The sequence below is a fragment of the Dromaius novaehollandiae genome, chromosome Z (assembly GCF_036370855.1).
Source record: "Dromaius novaehollandiae isolate bDroNov1 chromosome Z, bDroNov1.hap1, whole genome shotgun sequence".
In the NCBI taxonomy this organism is placed as follows: Eukaryota; Metazoa; Chordata; class Aves; order Casuariiformes; family Dromaiidae; genus Dromaius; species Dromaius novaehollandiae.
Genome location: NC_088132.1, coordinates 75,129,751 through 75,145,158, shown reverse-complemented (window position 1 = coordinate 75,145,158; position 15,408 = coordinate 75,129,751). Strand labels below are relative to the sequence as shown.

At 45.5% G+C, this 15,408-nt stretch overlaps 2 protein-coding genes across 3 annotated transcripts in view; one reads left to right on the top strand and one right to left on the bottom strand.

Moving 5' to 3' along the window:
- Positions 1 to 7,443, bottom strand: part of LOC112987789 (DDB1- and CUL4-associated factor 12) — a 32,475-nt gene extending 25,032 nt beyond the window's left edge. Inside the window, exons 1-2 of the mRNA XM_064502640.1 lie at positions 7,106 to 7,443; positions 6,005 to 6,259 (exon numbers count right to left, since the gene is read on the bottom strand). Of these exons, the coding sequence (XP_064358710.1) occupies positions 6,005 to 6,259; positions 7,106 to 7,189 (339 nt within the window). The 5' untranslated portion in view covers positions 7,190 to 7,443. The remainder of the gene's footprint in view (positions 1 to 6,004; positions 6,260 to 7,105) is intronic.
- Positions 7,444 to 9,472: 2,029 nt separating this feature from the next.
- Positions 9,473 to 15,408, top strand: part of LOC135324941 (ubiquitin-associated protein 1-like) — a 35,526-nt gene continuing 29,590 nt past the window's right edge. Inside the window, exon 1 of one of the 2 annotated variants that reach the window (XM_064502077.1) lies at positions 9,473 to 9,557. The gene's annotated coding sequence lies outside the window, so the exon portion shown is untranslated. Of the gene's footprint in view, positions 9,692 to 15,408 lie in introns of both variants that reach the window. The other variant, XM_064502078.1, reaches the window with a different exon arrangement.

Sequence of the window (15,408 nt, the reverse complement as noted above, 5' to 3'; positions counted from 1 at the left end):
AACCTCCAAGTAGTCAGCTGTGCATATTTGTGCCTTCATTTTATAGCTTTACACATAATTTGGTTCTTCCTGCTAGCAAGAGGTTGGTATGTCAGCCATCAGCATGCTGTATGATTTGGCGCCCAGGATTTACCAAGCAAGGAATGCTTTGGCAACTTGCCAGGAGTCCAAGCAACCACACCTCATTTGCAAAAAACCGAGCAGACTTCAGCTATCTTGTTCTCTGCTGGACAACCTTGCTCTTAACAGGAAACAGGCTGAGTGACCTGATTTAGAGAAATCCAACTTCAGCCCTTCCCTCCTGTTTTTTTCAGGAGTTCAGAGGTACAGCCTGCAACAGCTCTATAGCTCAAGGATCAGGGCAGACTGGCATGGCTGGGTACTACATTTCGTCAGAGCCAAGAATCTTTATGATCTGGCCACACTTTTCACACCCCATGAGATTACTGCATGCGTATTTCTATTTTGTATTGCAGCAATGGCAAGAAGTCCTTTCAGCAAATGGATCCCATACAATTACCAAGAAGCTGTCCCTTTATCAAACTGCTTATAATCAAGTTAACCAAGAAAATGCCTCCACTTCATAACTGAGGAACCTGATGAAGCCATTTGCCAAAAATAGGGAATCAAATATCTGGGGACCAGCAAAAATATATCCTTTTCTTATATAGAGTATTGACACCAGATCAGTTAGCCAAGCTCTTCCATCAAGTCTATTTCCATTTTTGACCTGCATTTCAGGGACAACAGCTGAGGAAAAAAAGCAAAGCTACCAATTCATTAAATATAACCATCTTTCACAAGCATCCTTTTTGATTCAAAGCATTTGACTAAGCGAAGCAGCAGATGATATTTCTGCATGTGCTTTCATAATATTACATCTAAGCAATCCATTTCTACTTTGGGAAATGTTCTGGGCATACTGCTATTCATTTCACTGAAAAAAGTTTGAAAGGCCTGATCTTCACATGAACAGCAAGATAAAAAAAATCAGGCCTATGAAATGCTAGCACATAAGACTATCTGATATCCTCTACTGCTGCCCCAGCTGCCCTATCTTTTGGTTGATAGGGCAAATCAATCAACAACAAAGGGTGCCACCCTGAGCGACAGTGTTTTTATTACACGAACAGGATGGACTTGGATTTACAAGGCACAAGAAATGTGCACCATACAAACTGCTTATTCTTCACACAAGAAGTGCTAATGATACATTCTGCACTCCAGTTCTTCAGATACTGCTCTCACAGAAATCAAAAACATTCTAGTTAATCACATTAACATTTGAAAGAAACACAAAGTAAACATATTACCTTGCTAAAAACAGAGTCACCAAGGGACAGTAAAATGGGATGCAGTTTCGCAACTGGCTTAAGCCAATCTTTGGGAACACACATGCTTCTCCGCACCCACCTAGGCTCACCACCTTTTTGAGAGCAACTAGCGCTCAGGTACCTCTGGGGTCAGCCAGATCATATCTCCGCCTTAGGTGAAAACTAACCCTGCAAGAAAACTTGTCTGAATACAAAGCAGCAAGCTGATCCAGCTGACTACCCAGGCATGTGAGCATCAGTGCCAGCAACGATGAGCAGGTGGGAACATCCTGTTCTGCAACAGCACAGCTCTCTAGACCAGCTGAAGCTGATCACAAAATTTCATCTGCAGCCAAGCTGGAAAACTACATCATTGTTCTCCTTTAAACTCTTCTTTGCTAACAAAACAACAAAAACATGACAATGCTTACAGTGTCACTACACTAATACCATTGCTAGTTACCCTGAGAGTAACATTGCTTGATTTTTCCAATTTCTCAGCCTTGTCTTTTACTCAGATTGTAAACACCTTCATGTTCTATGTTCTTAAAATGCTTGGCATAAGGTTCCTTAATTGCATGGCAATAGACATTTATTAATATATGCCAAGCCCCAAAGAAACACTGAATCTTTAAAGACTAAGCTCTCAAACTGGTATGACTCCTTTCCAGCAGAGATCAGAACATGCACTAATTTTAGCACAAAATCCACTTACAAGTGTTGAGTACAGGTGGCTCAAGTGGGTAATGGCCTTATACCCTCCCTGAAAGGGTCCAAAGAAAAAAAAGGGAAACAATGAAGAATGTAAAGGAATATCCAAGAAGTGAGCAACAGTAAGAGCAGCCAGTGAGCTGGCTGACTCTGAATTCACATTTGCAGAGACAAGACAGTGCAATCAGGCACTCCACCTTGCTACCAAACTCCTAAGCACTGCTACTGACAGGCATGCACTTTGATGTCACCAAGTTTGTTCACAGCCAAAACCACATGCATCAGTTTTGATTTGTCTTGCCCTCCATGTTTAATTTCAGGAGGCTAGCAGACAGTTAACACATGTTGACAGATGGCAGAGGATGGAGAAGTGAGAGACTCAGTCTGCTAAAGGGCATTGCTGCCACCCACGCCATACCTGGCAAAGAAGCTAACAGACTCTGAGGACCAACATGGTTATCACATGCAGCTGACAGAAAACCAAATACTCATGAGAGACAAGAAACACCACCTGACTATTTACTCAAAAGCCACTGAAAGGAAGGTGAGCAGAGGTGTCAGTTACAGGTGTCAGAGGTTTATTTACACTGAGTTTTAGTCCGTGTTCAGTGGACTTTGAATAGAGTTACAAACTGTGGGAACGTGACTTCTCATTTTCGTGCTGGTATCGAGGAAACAAACAGCCTTCTTCTAGATTCTTCTTATCACATGGGCAAAAACATAAGATACATTAGCTTGCAAAGCAAATAAATCACTTTCCCTATACAGACAGCATATGCATAGATATAAGAATAACTATACATCACATTCTCACTATTACAAGCCCCAGGTCTGCAAAACTAGACTACAATTGCATCACATGCACAGAACAGACATGGGATCTCAAACAAATTACAGATCTCTACACAGAAACAAGAACTGGTGATTTACAATGGGGCATCCAAGGCAACATATGAATCTATCAAGGACAGAAAAGGTATTGGCTAGCATCCAGAAAGCAAATGGTTCATGCCTCGGAAGAGCCACTTGACAGTCAGCAGAGCTCCTTCAGTAAGGAAATTTTTAAACACAAACAAACCTACCAGGGTTGGGGGGGGAAAAAAAGCATTCAGGAATATTAGAGTCCAGGCAACTGGAAGCTATTAAGTTTTTAGTATTTAGGGAATGATGTAAAACTCTGGTGTTTTTCCATTCTCCAACTTCAAAATTAACAAATAATTATGTCTGAATACAGACAGAACTGAGGAAGGCAGAGAAGCTACAAAATGATGATTTGAACTTTTTAGAAGCAGTTCTATCAGTTCCCTGCAATAGAAAAAAACTCAAAATGAAGTTCAACAACCCAATGTTCCATGGGTTTTTTTGCCATAAGCTTGTCTCCCACATAGTCTCAAAGTCTCTCGGAAAAGTTTGAACAGAAGACACTAATTATAGACAGTGTCTTCTCCTGAGACTTCATGGTATCAGCCTTCGGTATTTTGATACTGTGACACACACCCTAGACATCTGCACCTCTCACAGGGTTGCCTGTTCATTAATTTGTTTTTCAATAACATTAAGAAGCCCACCATATGCAAGAACAAGATACTTGCAATCATGAATCTGCCTCAGAAAATCCCAAGTGATTGCATTTGAATTTTTAGACATTTAGATAGGTTCCATAATTATAAATCTAGAAGTAAAAATACAGCTTTAAGAAACCTAAATTCATTTTACAGCTGGCCAACTGTGAACACCAGGATTCACCAAAGAATACAGTTGTCTGATATACAAAATCATATCCAGGGATATTTAAGGATTAAAAAGTCACCCCAGGTAATTAAACAAACAAGTTACAATACTCAATAAAAATGAACAATTGACAGAAAGCTCTATATCCCTTTCAGTGTTTATAGTGACCAGTACTGTCAAGTGGCTGAAAGCAAAGCTATGCCTCTTAACCCCAACAGTATACTTTCATTATTAAAAAGAATGAACACTTCTGGCACAACATAACTAAAGGCAATTTATAAATTAAATGCTAAAAGCTCCCAGCGTCACACGCAAGCTTTGATTAAAATAACTACTATGGTTTATATTTTTTCTGTTGCATTAACTTTAATTACATGCACGTCCGATGTAACAAACCCCATTAACGTTTACCAAGTTGTTTTAGATTTACACCCAATGAAAACAGCACAACTTCAGCCTATGAGAATCAGCAAAGGAGTTATTATGTTGTTTACATAGAAGATGAGAGAATCTTATAATTAGAGTGTGGAGTTTAAAGCTCTACTTGTTAAAATGCAGACACAAAGCAGCCAAGCTAAAGCTATTGCAGTATTCTTAATTTATATATCATCTTCCACAATGATGAAGTTGGCTTCTTTTGTCATCATTACATTTTGCTTAATAAAAGGCAAGGTCCACGCGTAACTAAGTTTAGGTGTTCAGCTGTGGAAACGTATACAGTACTTCATTGCAGTGTACGCAGTGGGAACAACAATATGGTTGAATCCCTCTTCAGTTCTGTGATTGTTTGGTCACAAACAATTTTCTGCAAGGTTGCGTTAACAATACCCTTGCCCATTTATCTTCATTGCAGCGGTGATGGAACTAAAGAAGTTACAGAACACAGCAGAATTGTTGGAGCCCTATAAAACATGCAATGATCTTGCTAAAGTAAGCAAGATTTTGAGAGCTTCTGTTTCAGCAGGAGTTTGTCTCCTGTAAGCTATTTCATGGACAGTGCTAGCTGCTGACCACATAAACATGTGTGAATAAAGAAGGCAGTGAGCTTCTACTTAAGGCTTATTCCTGTTATAAGACTGTTTTGTTTATACAGCTAGGCCTTGCTTCCTATTAAGAGCTACTTCATGAAGGCTTCCTGTAACTGCGAACAATTACACCGTACTTGAAATGAGAAAAATACTGCTGCCCTTCACAAGTCACACCACTGAGCACGGCTTCTATGTAAAAAAACCTTTAAGGTAAAGAAACAAGCACACGAAGTTATAAACTCTGAGGTTTATGAGCTGCTTCATCTATGCATTTCTTACAATACTTGATTCATTTCTATGACACTGTGACACTAACCAACTTGCAAAGAAAACAACTCTGCTGGACTTTGCACTAATTCAAGGAACTTCACACATGAGATCCCAGCCAGCCACATTCAGTGAAATTAGGCTACTAACTCCAGAGAGAATACTACCTAAAAAAGTATGATCTCTTTCATTTATTTTTCACATAGGACATCATTTCAGTATTCCTCAATAACATTTCAAGCCCAAAACACCACTGCAAGAACCTGAGAAGACTTCAATTTTTGGTAAAACAAATCAAAATATATAAACAATGGAAGTTATTTGAAAACTGAAAGCAGATTTAGAGTGGAAAAACTATCACAAAGCAAGCAAAGAAAAATCCTGAAAATGAAATTAATTTTAAGTTTACAATATTTTAGCAAGGCTGAGGGATATCTGGAGTTTAACCATGGTATTTAGTTTTGTAGCACACTTGTTAAAGCCATCAGCACGGAAAAACACATAGAAGCACACTGTGCAAGAGTGAGCATAATGGAAAAAAACCAGTCTTATTAGCAGTTTCTATAAGGCACTAAAGGCGCTCATTTACAAAAGCTAACAACATTCGTTAGCTCTCCCATTTGCAGGACAAGAAGAAAGATTCAACTCCATTCTTATCCTCTATCCCTCAGAGGTAAATTGCTCTTTGCAGATTAGAGGGATGCTGGATCTAGGTATAGGCCTTGCATTTCTATTCACAGCCATCTACACAGTGCTGTATTTTCAGATAAGAATGGGTCATAGTTAAGTATTACATTCATTCAAAATTTATTACATATGATTTTGACTCCCCGCATAATTACTTCCTAATATTTTCCTTAGCAGTCTACATAGCTTGATTATGAAACGCATCAAGGGGGAAATGGAGAAGGGAGTAAATAACAGAGGAAAGAAAGAGAGCAAGGTTGCACTTACTGTGTTGCATTTTGTCCCACACACCACTTGCCGGTGGTTCAGCCACTGGGAGGCAAACACTTTATTAAGGGTTCCAAGATGAAATTCTCTCTCCTTCAGGAGACTGGGAAGCTGCTGGGCTGCATATCCATGCAACAAGCGGTGGTAGCTAGACTCGTTCTGCATCCTCACCTCTCTACCTTTCAGGTAGTACACCAGAGACCTTTTCACTGGCGGTAGTCTTTTTCTTTTGTGAACTGAGTGATCCCACCCATACTGTGAAAAATAAACATGGAAGTTAGGCAGAGCAAGCAGAACAAATCTAAAATAGCACCCTTCCAAATTCAAAGACGTGGTTTTTTGAGCAAATGACTGAAGTCTTCCAAACTACGCAAAACACCATACAAGAAAATTAACTCCGGGATCCTGGTACAGCCCTCAGTAATATTATAAGATTTAGCACGAATATTTGCTCGGAAAGTGGCCCCGCGCTGACATTAATCGCCCACACCAGCTCTGCCCGCGGCAGCCCCGCTCCGGAGACGCGGGATCCTTATGGAAACGGCAGAAAGTTCAGCAGCGCCTCCGACACGCGCGGGCAGCCCGAGCAATCCCCCGCCGGCAACTCGGCCGACACCCCGGCCGCTGCGGGACGCGGTACCGACCCCGGGGCCCGGCGGCCTCCTGCGGCCCGCTTTGGGGTCGCCCCGGAGCATCCCGCAAGGCTGCGGCCAGGCCGGGGGGAGGCGCAGCGGCGACCCGGCCGTAACGGCTCGAACGACGGAATCCAACGGGAGCAGCACGGGGGGGAATGAGCGGCGCCCCGAGCCCTCCCGACCCGCTGCTACCGGGGCAGGGAGCCGCCGGGGGGGGGGGGGGGGGGGGAAGGAACTACCTGCTGCCCCCCCCCCTCCCCGGTGCCGGGACTTCCCTCCCCCTTTACCAGGGCACCAGGACACCCCCCCCTTGCCCTTCTCCAGCCGGGCAGCGGGACACCCCCCGCTCAGGGTCACCCCTCGCACCGGGACAACCGCCTCCCCCCGGCCCAGCACCAGCACCAGCACCACACCCCCCCCCCCGGCTCCCTTCCCTTCCCTTCCCCTCCCCCCCCCCCGGGCCTACCTGCTCCCCCTGGAGCCCCCCGGGCCCCGCGGCGGCGGCGGCGGCCGCCGCTTTCCGCTTCCTGCTAACTGTTTTCCGGGCCATAGTAGTAGGAGGAGGAGGAGGAAGAGGAGGAGGAGAGGCCGAGAGCCCGGCCCGGGCCCCACATGGAGCAGGAGGGGGAGGCAGCCGCCAGGGGACGGGGCATATAAGTGCGGGGAGCCGGACCCGGTCACTCTCTCCGCCGCAGGCCCCGCCGACCGCACTTCACGACATTTTCCCGGATCTTTACGACAGCCGCGGCGCACTTTACGGCTGTTCCCCGCCCCGGCGGGAGCCCCGTTTCCCACCAACCCGCGGAGGCCGGGCGCCGAGCTGGCCCGCCCCCTCTGCGGTTGCTAGGCAACGCCCCGGGGGAGGCGGCGCACCCTGGCGGCGGGCGGGCGCTCCGCGCCGCGGAAGCGCGCGTGTTCCCGTCCAAATACGCACTTCAAATGGCTTCGTGCGCTGGGGCAGTAACAGAGCCGGGGAAAAGGCGATGTTTGCGTTGCGAAGGGTCTAACTTCAGTGTCACTTCCTTCAGTCTGCTCAAGACTAGAGCCCAAGAATGATAATTACATGTGAAGCGAAGGGGGAGCTGGTCAAACATTCACAACTATGTATATATTTGCCCTTTGAGATACTATTAAAAAAATAGCTATTTACTGTACCTAACAACCCAGCTTCAACTGCTTCCACTTCTGGCTGTTGATCCTACCGTACAACTAAACTGGAGTACTTTGCTGTGTATCTCTTCTGAGAAAGGGCAGGAACAACCTGTTTTGCATTAATTTGCAGATTAAGGATGTTTTGGAAGTCCTGTTCAATCTAAAAAAAAGCCCTAAACGCATCATTTTCCTTGTACGCACAACAAATACGCTGTAAGATGTGCTGTCAGCTTAAGGCTAGGCCAGGCTGCGGCTGGCTGTTTTCTTTATTTGTTTTGAGCAACCAAAGCTCGCAGCGGTAATGCCCGGAGGGCAGCGGCAGGCGGCGTTTCGGCGGCCCGTGCTGCTCGCGCGAGGCTAAGGGCGGCTATGACGCAGCCTCAAGAGCGGCAGAGGAGCAGGCCCACGCCGCGGTGGCAGAGCCCGCGTGTCCTTGGTGTCGGATCCACACGCGCCCGGGTTAGGGGCAGCCCTCAACAGCACGGCTGCTGATCATAACGCACAAAACACACTTATCTTCCATCTCTCCTGTGGGAAAACCGGACTGCGACCGGAAAACGCTGCCTCGCCATCCTCCCCCACCTCCATCACCCAGCCAATGGGGCTAACGCCCGCCACTGGCTCAGCTTTGCAAAATGCGGGGTTGGATAGCGCTGAGGGAGACCCTTGGCTGAGCTAATGTCCCCTGGGTGAACAGGGGGGTCCCGTGCATGCTGCTTGCTTGGTGAGGGGTTTAGTCGAGCTTTCCAGGAGGCTGTATTCCACCAGCAAATTCCTTTGATCCAGGGGAATGGAAGGGCACCTGCAATATTTCTGTTTAATCACGCTCCTTTAAAACTGCCTGGGATGAACGTGTACTTATGTGCACATCGCTCCTAAGCATTTTTTTCTATGCTTATAAAAGTGAAAGCTAGAGACAGAATAGCCCAAACCCAATAACCCGAATGCCTCTTCTGGGAGCAGGAGGTGAAAAAAAAAGAATAGTAAAACAGCTGCCTGACACCAGGCTATTGTGCTCTTTCTTAGGCTGCCAAAGATAACCCCAGACTATCAGGACTTCCAGTACTGCTGCCTTGCAAGTGACACTGCAGAGAACAGAAAAGGGAGAGAGGAAGGGGGAGAGAGATGGGTGATATGCAGGCAAACTGCAAAAAAGCCAGCTCCCGAGCACTTGAAACCCTGTGGTGCCTCAAATCACCTGAAACCCATGAACATATTATTTTCCTGAAATAAAAAACATTTCTTTCATACCATTTTTTTGTGTTGTCATCTGGTAAACAGCAACAAAAAAAAAAACCTCAAAGGCAAAGGTGCCAGGAAAAGCCAAACTGAAAAAAAGGAGAAAAGAAGAAGAAGAGAAAAGAACCCCCCAGGCCCGGGCAGAGGCGTCGAGGCGCAGGAGGCCGCCGAGGGACGAGGCCGCGTGAAGGGGGCTTCGTGCCGGCGGGGGAGGTAACTCCCCCTCCGGGTGGGCCGGGCCTCCTTTCTCCAGCCCTCGGGGAGCCCCTGGGGCCTCGCCCCCACAGCAGCGCGGCCGGCGGCGAGGGCGGCGCCCCCCCGTGAGGCGACGCGCCCCGCGGCCACGCCCCGCCGCCCCGCCCCTCGCTGGAAGGGGCGGGGCTCCCGCTCCTCGCCCCGCCCACCCGCCCCACCCCGCGCCCCGGGGAGGTGACGTCATCGAGAGCGCCTCCCGATTGGGCCGACGCGGGCAGGTGACCGCGCGGCGTGACGCCAGCGCGTCGCCGGGGAGGCAAGGCGGAGGGCAGGTAGACAAGATGGCGTCGCCCGCTCGTGGGGCTGGAGGTGGCGACGCTGTGCGGGCTCCGTAGGGGGGGGCGGGGGGCAGTGGCCGTGAGGGCAGCCGGAGCCGCCAGCCGGGGGGCCGCGAGGCGCCGCGCAGGTAACGAGCGGGCCCGGGGAAGGGGTGGGGGCGGAGCCCCTCTGTTGTCCCGGGGTGGGGGCGGCCGGTTCCGGGGGCCTAGCGGGGCGGCTCTACCCTCGCCGCGGCGGGGGGGCTCCCGGCGCCCCCTCGCGCGGGCCGGGCCGGGCCGGGCCCCGGCGGCTCTGCCGCGCCCTCCGGCCGGGGCACTGTAGCCAGCCGCTGCCGGGCCATCCGCCCCGGCGGCGCCGAAACTTCGCAGCCGCTGCTGGCCCGGGCAGGGCTCGGCGGGCTGCTCGCCCCGGGGCGGGCCGCGGTGACGTGCGGGCTGCCCGTTTGCCGCACCCGCGGTGCCGTCTCTGAAAGTGCTGTTTAACGGGCGCAAAACCTGGCCGGGTCGGCTTGGAGGGCCGCGGTCCTGGCGCTCTTCTCGGGCAGAGGGACCAGGCAAGCAGGGTGACTCTCCTTTCGGTAAAGTCTCCTGCTTTCCGGGCCTCGGGAGCTGTCTGAGGCAGAAGAGACCGTCTCTGTGCTTAATAGCCCTTGAGGAGTTTGTCTTCTGAGAATTGGTTGCTGCTGGAATCTGGGTAAATGTTTAGCGTCCACGGGTATTTGGGAGTAAAGGCTTACCCACCGCATTAATGAAATCTGTGAAGAATCATCTGCTTTTGTTTGGAGGTGGGTTTGTGCGAGTGTGTTTGTTGTCAAGCCTGCCTTCAAATAACGTGTTTCTCTCTGGCTTTTGTGTTGTGAGAAACATAGTACTCATCTTCCCTGTGCCACTCATGACTTCATAGATTTATACTGCGTTCACTCTTTGGGTGTATCTGTTCTAGGCTTGAGAGCCAAAGTCTTGTTTCCTATTGAGCAATAGCCCTCTATATCTCTGTTAGTACTTACTACCTATTTCTGGATCTTTTCCAGTTAGCTGTTCTGCTTTTGAATTGGGAAGAGGATCCTCTCTTCCTCTGCATTTGAGAGGCAAACATACCATGGATATGTTTACCCTGGTGTAAGAATCAATCAGTCTTGTAGTTTCTAACTTCCTGATAATGCCGTTTAGCTCAGTGCTTGTTATTAGTAAAATAGCTAATGCCTTTGTGAAGCTATTTAATGTAAGTCAGAGTCTCTTTTTCTGAGGCTTAATAGCTCAGAGTCTGTCATTGTAAAGGGAGAGTTAGGATTGCTTTGTTTTTTCAAGTATTAAAAGAAGTTATAACACAAAAAATGAGTAACTGCTTTATGAAATGTTTTTATTCCCCAAATTATTTTTAAAAAGTTAGAAAAAAAAAAAAGAAATTTTGCAGAGTGTTTATGATGTTGATGCTGTCTCATTAGCATAGATATAAGCAGGTGGACTCTGGCACTTAGCTGTAAAACTAATGTAGCTGTTTTCCTGGACTCTGACTCCTAACGTTGTATTTATCTTGAGTTTAAACACTTTGAGATGGATATTCCTAAATAACAAGTGAATATTGCCAAAATAAGGAACAAACGAGTAGTGACTGCTGATAAAATTTCAGTTTCTATGGTGCTGATAAAAGGAACATGAAACGCTGCATCTCAAAAGCTGTTGGGGGCTTGACGCTTTTGTGGGTGGTGTGTGTGTGTTTGAGGCAGGGTCTTCCTCTTTTCCCTAACACTCTAGATCCTAGGTTAGAGCAAGAAGCGGTACTCCAGTCACCTAGACCTCTTCCTCGCCTTCCTTGCCAGCCCCTTGGGGTACAGGGCTTTCTATTCCAGTGCAGACACTCCTGCAGCTGCTCTCTTCCTAGGGCTGACCCTGCATACCCCATATCTCCGTTCTGCAACAGCATTTTGCAGGGGTGTGGGCAGGAGGCTTTTGGCCCCTTCCTCTCCCCTGCGCAGAACAGAGCTGTGTGCACAGCACTACCCTAGCCATGGGGAAGGGAATGGGGCTGAGCTCTATAGGTGCGGTAGCAGCACAGCAGAGGTGAGCTGAGCTGCGCAAGGCCAGTGTGGTGTTAGGCTAACATCTGTATGCTGCAATACTGCAGTAGTACTGCTACTTAATGACTTTAATGTACGCACAGAACTGCGATTTGAATGTGGCATTGCTGTGTTCGATCACCACTGCAACTGGCTGACTTAAACTTTTTAAACAAAGCTTTAATTCCAAGGGTAGTGGGAGAGAAAATATGTAACCTTGAAATTTAGCTTTTGCAAGCCCATGGTTTTAAAGCCTCTGAAACAAAACTGAAAGTGATTGCACCTTCATTGCTGTCTCATAGGTTGGATCCTGCCTGTGAGTTTGATTGCTGAGGGTTTTTTTGTTTTTCCTGTGCAGGGCACTGTGGAACAAAGAAGTCAGGGAAAACATTGCTCCTACAAAGAGCAGTGGCTCTGCATAAGTCCAGTGAAAATAGAAACATAATTACCTGAAACTTTGAAGGGGGAAAAAATCTCTTAGGTGTATAAATGGATAAATGTTAGTTTCTCCTTAATGACTTGAACTTCAGTTTCGGAATATTTCTCTGAATATATTCAGCTGCACTGCTCAGCTGCCAAACGTTTTTTTAAGCTTATCTTGATAGCTGATAGGTAAAAGTCATTAAAAACATGTGGAAGAACTCTGCCTCTGTTGTTCACATGGTGTCTAGTAATGCCCAGTACTTGTTATCCTAGAGATAATCTCTAATTAGCAATAGAAGAATTAGATTTCTGGACCAATCCAGTGGACCATCTCATCCAGTACTGTCACATGGGCTGTTTTGGGTGGTGCCGGTGGGAGAAGTGCTATAATGCTGCAGTAGGCATCACTTTCCCCATCTTTTTATTGTATAGTTGTATGGGTTTTATGTTGCTTCCACAAACTTCAGGGATTGATAATTCAGAATATTCTCTGTATTGTTGTCCATATCTAGTCTTTGTACCCTAAGTTTTTGACATCAGCTTGTTCCTGAACTCTGCAGTTGGTGCTAGCTTTAAATTAATCACTGATCAGTTAGTCAATATTTGTTTTATTAGATGGAAACTCCTAGTCTGGACTCCTTTTATGTTTTGTTTGTAATGTAATTGTCCACAGTCTTTTCAATCTTAAGAAACTTCATAGCTTCAACTATTACTGGACTTGGCTAAAGGCTTTACTGTCTATATAAAATTGATCAGTTTAAATCAAATCAATGACATTGTAAAGGAGGTCTGGAGGAACTGTAATTGAAAAGCTCTGGAAAGCTTTTTCAAAAACTACTGTTTCAAGGAAGGGCTGGGGGGAAAGGGGTGTTTACAAACTATAAATAACTTTTTGTGTTTAAAAACTAGGTCTTCTAGAATGCATCAAAGATAGGTTTCTCTTCCCTGTACTGCGTTTGCTTGCTCTGATAATTAGGAAGGCAACATTATTGATCTTACACCTTGTACCAGTCTGCAGTTGATCATCAGGATTGCGGTTGATTGTGATACAGGCCTGAGCTCATGGTCTTTCTGTGTTAACTACCTAGGTAGGTAATCCTCTCTGGTATGTTAGTCCATTGCTTAATGCTTTGACTGTCTGACTTGGTCTGACTAAGCTTCTGCTCTGTGTCCCTAATGACCTCTTGCAGTCAGCGTAGCCTTGTACTGAGGTCTTCTAAGAGGAACTTAACGTTATTTTTCTTTTAAATGATCGGATTTATTCCAATCTTGCTTGCATGTGAGAGTTTTCTTAAATGTTTAAGAAATAGTCTTTTTGGTGCTTGGGAATTTTGAAAGAACAGCTTGTACATCCTGACTTAATTGTGCTTTTTATCTTTAAAAGGTTGCAAGCTTTCTTCAGAATCCTTTAAGCTTTACACCATGCTTATTTGAAATATGCGAGTATATAAAAGAGGGAACACAACATTACTGCTCTGGCTTATGTTTTAAACCTTCTTTAGAAGGGAAAGAGTATTTGTTCAAAATACCATATTGCATCAGTTGCATTATAGTCTCCATCTTAACTATTAGAGTTCAGATGGAAATTCTTAGCTTGTACTTTCTCAGCTACCTTTTTATCAGTAAGTCTGACACAGGAATAACATTTTAACTAAGAAAATTGGGAAAGCACGAGTCCTGTCCAAGTAGCAGTCAGTTCTTGATGTGGAAGATGGACTGAATATGAATATGCTTAAGTTATTTAGCTATTGGGAGTTGGTATTTTGGAAACTAGTAATAGAGTTGTGAGCTGCTGTTTAAAGTCCAGTTTATGTTGTTGGAGATCAGCATTCAACATAGCTGTCCACTAGATTATGTGAAAGATCATTTAAGCCCTTTTCTAATGTATGTCTGTGCTTGCACTGTTTGACCTCTCTAGGCTAGTAGCAGATGAAGCCACGAATGAAATGACTGGAGAGATTTATCCCCCAAGCTTTGGAGGCTGGATTTCTAAGATTCTGTGTGTTACCAACTGCATTATGTCAGTGTTAGTGTTGTGCTTTAGATATGGAGATGTGCTTTTGCATTCAGTTTGATTTGCTTCATCAGCTCTGGACTCTAAAAGAAAATTAGACTCTTGGTTGATAAGCAGCTTGCAAATTAATTGTTAGAGAACGTATATTTCATTTTCTAATGTAGCAAAGCTACACCGGGTTCCACCCTAATGACTAAGGCTATCATATGGCGTCTTTGCACAGTAATGTATGATAACTTGAAATAGGAGTATGCGAGGTACTTGAAGTAGAGAAAGGAGTTTATATGAATAAAATAACCATTAATCATCTGGAATAAAATTGGGGGGGGGGGAAGGATTAAAAGGCTTTATGCTGCATGTAGTCTGAAAAAAGAATGTGTTTTTATCTTTTAATTAAGTATTAGGTGACCATAGGCAGTTTATTGCCAGTCTCTATTTGACTTCTCAGTAGAAAAATGCTGAAAGGTATTGACTTTCACTTTGCTTGCTGCGTACCTAGCAGTATAAAAATGCAGGCTTTTTAATTGTGCTTTTCAGTAAGTATATTTAGGTTCTTTATTGGGGGGGAGGAGGAATGAGTAAGTTAATGTACCCCCCTAAATCAAGTATCACCTGGAGCTTTACAAACAAATGGATGGAGAAATTATGGTAGTACAAAAGCATTATGCAGTCAGAGGCTAGTGTTGCATAGAGATTTTAGAGGCAGGTTTCCATAGTATTATATGCCACTGAGACTTGTGAACTCTCTATAAACCTAGATTACTTATCAATCAAGCTGTAATTCTGTCAATGGTCACTGGTTGACAGAGTTATGTGCTTAAGTTATAAAAGTAACTGCAGGTAGAGAGCCATCAGTAATGTCATCTTCTAGGCACTGTCCTGAGGAATGACCTTAAAATGTTTGAGTAAGGAAGTTGTTTATCAAGTTTTAATCAACCAATATTCAACTAATTATTTTAATTTGAAGAATTGCCAGATTTGTGTGTGTGTTTGTGCGGGGAAATACTTCAGGACTCTCATAGCTGTTAAGTCTCATGCAATGCTAAAACTAGCACAAGCGTTTGGGTCCAAAATGGTTCAAAAGTGCTGAGAGATGGAGAGATGCGAAATGCAATTAGGCCGCAGAACTGTCTCTGGAAGAACAGCAGTGCAATTCTGATTTATACCTTAGCAGAGCAGAGTTTTGGGGATCTGCAGTCAGGCTTCCTTCTTGTTTGTAGAAGGGAGTTTAATATATGATTTCTGCTGACTTACTAGGAATTCTTTTGATGGCTGGTAGAAAGTCCATAAATGCTATTAATGTTTCTAGACCACTGAATGTCTGATTTTAGAGATGTGATTTCTTTAAAAA